At 44.4% G+C, this 2276-nt stretch overlaps 1 protein-coding gene across 1 annotated transcript in view; it reads right to left on the bottom strand.

Annotated features, from left to right (window-relative positions):
* The window catches only part of TMEM247 (transmembrane protein 247), a 7678-nt gene extending 5973 nt beyond the window's left edge, over positions 1-1705 (bottom strand). Inside the window, exons 1-2 of the mRNA XM_009320924.1 lie at positions 1583-1705; positions 438-671 (exon numbers count right to left, since the gene is read on the bottom strand). Coding sequence (XP_009319199.1) covers positions 438-671; positions 1583-1705 — 357 coding nt within the window. The remainder of the gene's footprint in view (positions 1-437; positions 672-1582) is intronic.
* Positions 1706-2276: the final 571 nt, after the last annotated feature.

Genomic DNA, 2276 nt, shown 5'->3' with positions numbered 1-2276 from the left:
TTGGCCTTCTTGGCCGCCTGGGCACACTGCCGGCTCATGTTCAGCTGGCTGTCAACCAGCACCCCCAGGTCCTTTTCTGCCAGGCAGCTTTCCAGCCACTCTTCCCCAAGCCTGTAGCGCTGCATGGGGTTGTTGTGGCCGAAGTGCAGGACCCGGCACTTGGCCTTGTTGAATCTCATACAGTTGGCCTTGGCCCATCGATCCAGCCTGTCCGGGTCCCTCAGCAGAGCCTTCCTACCCTCGAGCAGATCAACACTGATCAGATCAGTGTACAGATCAACAACAAAATGGAAGCCACTGAGGTTCTTTACCTCTGAGAAGTAACTCAAGCGTCTCACAATCCTCACTTTCCTTCACACACTGAATTTCCTGGCTGATCTACATGTTCCATGATGCATTGTAGTTTTACATCTGGAAGAATTGTATCTTCCACTTACCATCTTTTCATGCTGCTGCTTCTTGTTATCATTGTTCTGGGGTTCCTGTAAAGTAAGTTGAATATCTTTCTGATTTTCTTCAAGCTCTTCCATAGTTGTTTGGAATGAATATTCTGATCCCTCTAGATCGCCGAGTTCTTCCAAATCTCCTTGTATCTCCTGGTATTTAGCAAACAGAGTTCCTGTCTCAACATGGGAGACCTCCACTGCTGTTAAAGCATCTCCAGGGATGTTCTGGAACAGAACGGGGACATCTATGTGCTGACAATGAAGCAGGTGACCCATATGTAAGAAAAGGAGTGACTCTGAGAATACTGTAGGCACATACACATAGGGCTAACTGGAGTGTATACGAAAGTGGCTAGGGGCTTAACTCTCATTTACATTCCATCATGTTCCTTGCCTAGATATGAATAAAAAAAAAAATAAATCACTGGATATAGGTCTGTAGGTAGATCTTCTGAAAATCTCACTTGTAGGCTTTTTAAGATGAGAATTTGTCAGCAATTCCATTTGCAGTAACCCGTGGAGCTGGCTATGGGCCCCCAGGAAGTAAGAATAGTATATCACGCTTCTTTAAAATGTTATATAATCAATATCCTTCTGCAGCTCAAAGAAGGATGGTTTTTCTTTCACGGAAATAAAGCTTGACTGAAAATCTACCTTAGACTGGGGGGTTTCTTACAGCCTCCAGCATAGTCAGATCACAGCTTGTAGGGTACATCTATTCATTAGCTAGAAGTCAATACTATCCTCTTAACTGACTGGAGCTAGGTAGACATTTCAGCATGTGAACTAAGAGTTCAACCTCTTGTTTCCAGGCTCATAGTACTTGCTGCATTTTATAAAAGTGCTATAAGGCATAGATTTCACATCTGAAAAAAGATTTAGGCAAGTAAGAATTAATTTGTTTGTTATTGAGTTTGAGGAAGAGGATGAGAAGAGGAAGAAAGTAAAGTAAGCTGATTACCATGGATAACTGATGTCCAAAGACAGGGCAGGTAGCAGGCTAAACATAGGGCAACAGGCTCCTCTTCACAGGGTTTCCATACAGAAAATGTGAAAGCAGCTGTTCCAGTTCAAAGGCGAGGACACAACGACCGCAGAGATTCTGTCCTTGGCTGCCTTCATAACTGCCCTGTTGCCACAACAAACTGATGCTTGTTGTTGGCAAGGTCGCACTCTGTCACATTCCTTGTTCGACTGCTGGGGCAGGGTCCAGGCTCTTCAAGGGGACTGAGCTTACCTCCTCCTCTGTCACAGACCATCCTACCTGGTCACTGTTTTCTCCCTTGTAAATGCATCTATACGTTGCGGTGAAGCTTTCTGCCAGAATCTGTGGACTCCCAGAATGTCCCTGTGCCCAAGCCCAATTAGCTCTTTCTGGGAGGCAGGTTTATTGGATCAGATAAAGCACCATGACAATAGCTATTCCATTTCGGTGTTCCTGGATAGTTTCTCTTCAAGGTGTTGCACTGAATCTCATGGATGTAAGTAGCCCAGGAATCTCTGCGCTGTCCTCTGTTCCCTGCTGTAGATACACGAGCATTTCAGTTTCCCATCTATAAACTGGAATCCCTTGCAGGGACTGGTCACAAGCCCACAGTGGCTTCGTGATACAGTAAAGGATGTCCCTGTAGTAAGGTAATGTGAGCCCTTTAAGAATCTTAAAGAAACCTTTCTTCCTCTCTGTTATTCAGGAGCAGGGAGACAAAGTTGTTCTACTGTTACTAGTCTGTACAAAGCACCTTTCAGAAAAGGATCTATCAATTACAGATTATATCATGTAAATAAACACAGGGACCTCAATTGCTTTTTCCCTGTTCCATACATCATATG

Source organism: Pygoscelis adeliae, unplaced genomic scaffold (genome assembly GCF_000699105.1).
Source record: "Pygoscelis adeliae isolate BGI_AS28 unplaced genomic scaffold, ASM69910v1 Scaffold233, whole genome shotgun sequence".
In the NCBI taxonomy this organism is placed as follows: domain Eukaryota; kingdom Metazoa; phylum Chordata; class Aves; order Sphenisciformes; family Spheniscidae; genus Pygoscelis; species Pygoscelis adeliae.
This window is presented reverse-complemented; position numbering and strand designations above follow the sequence as displayed.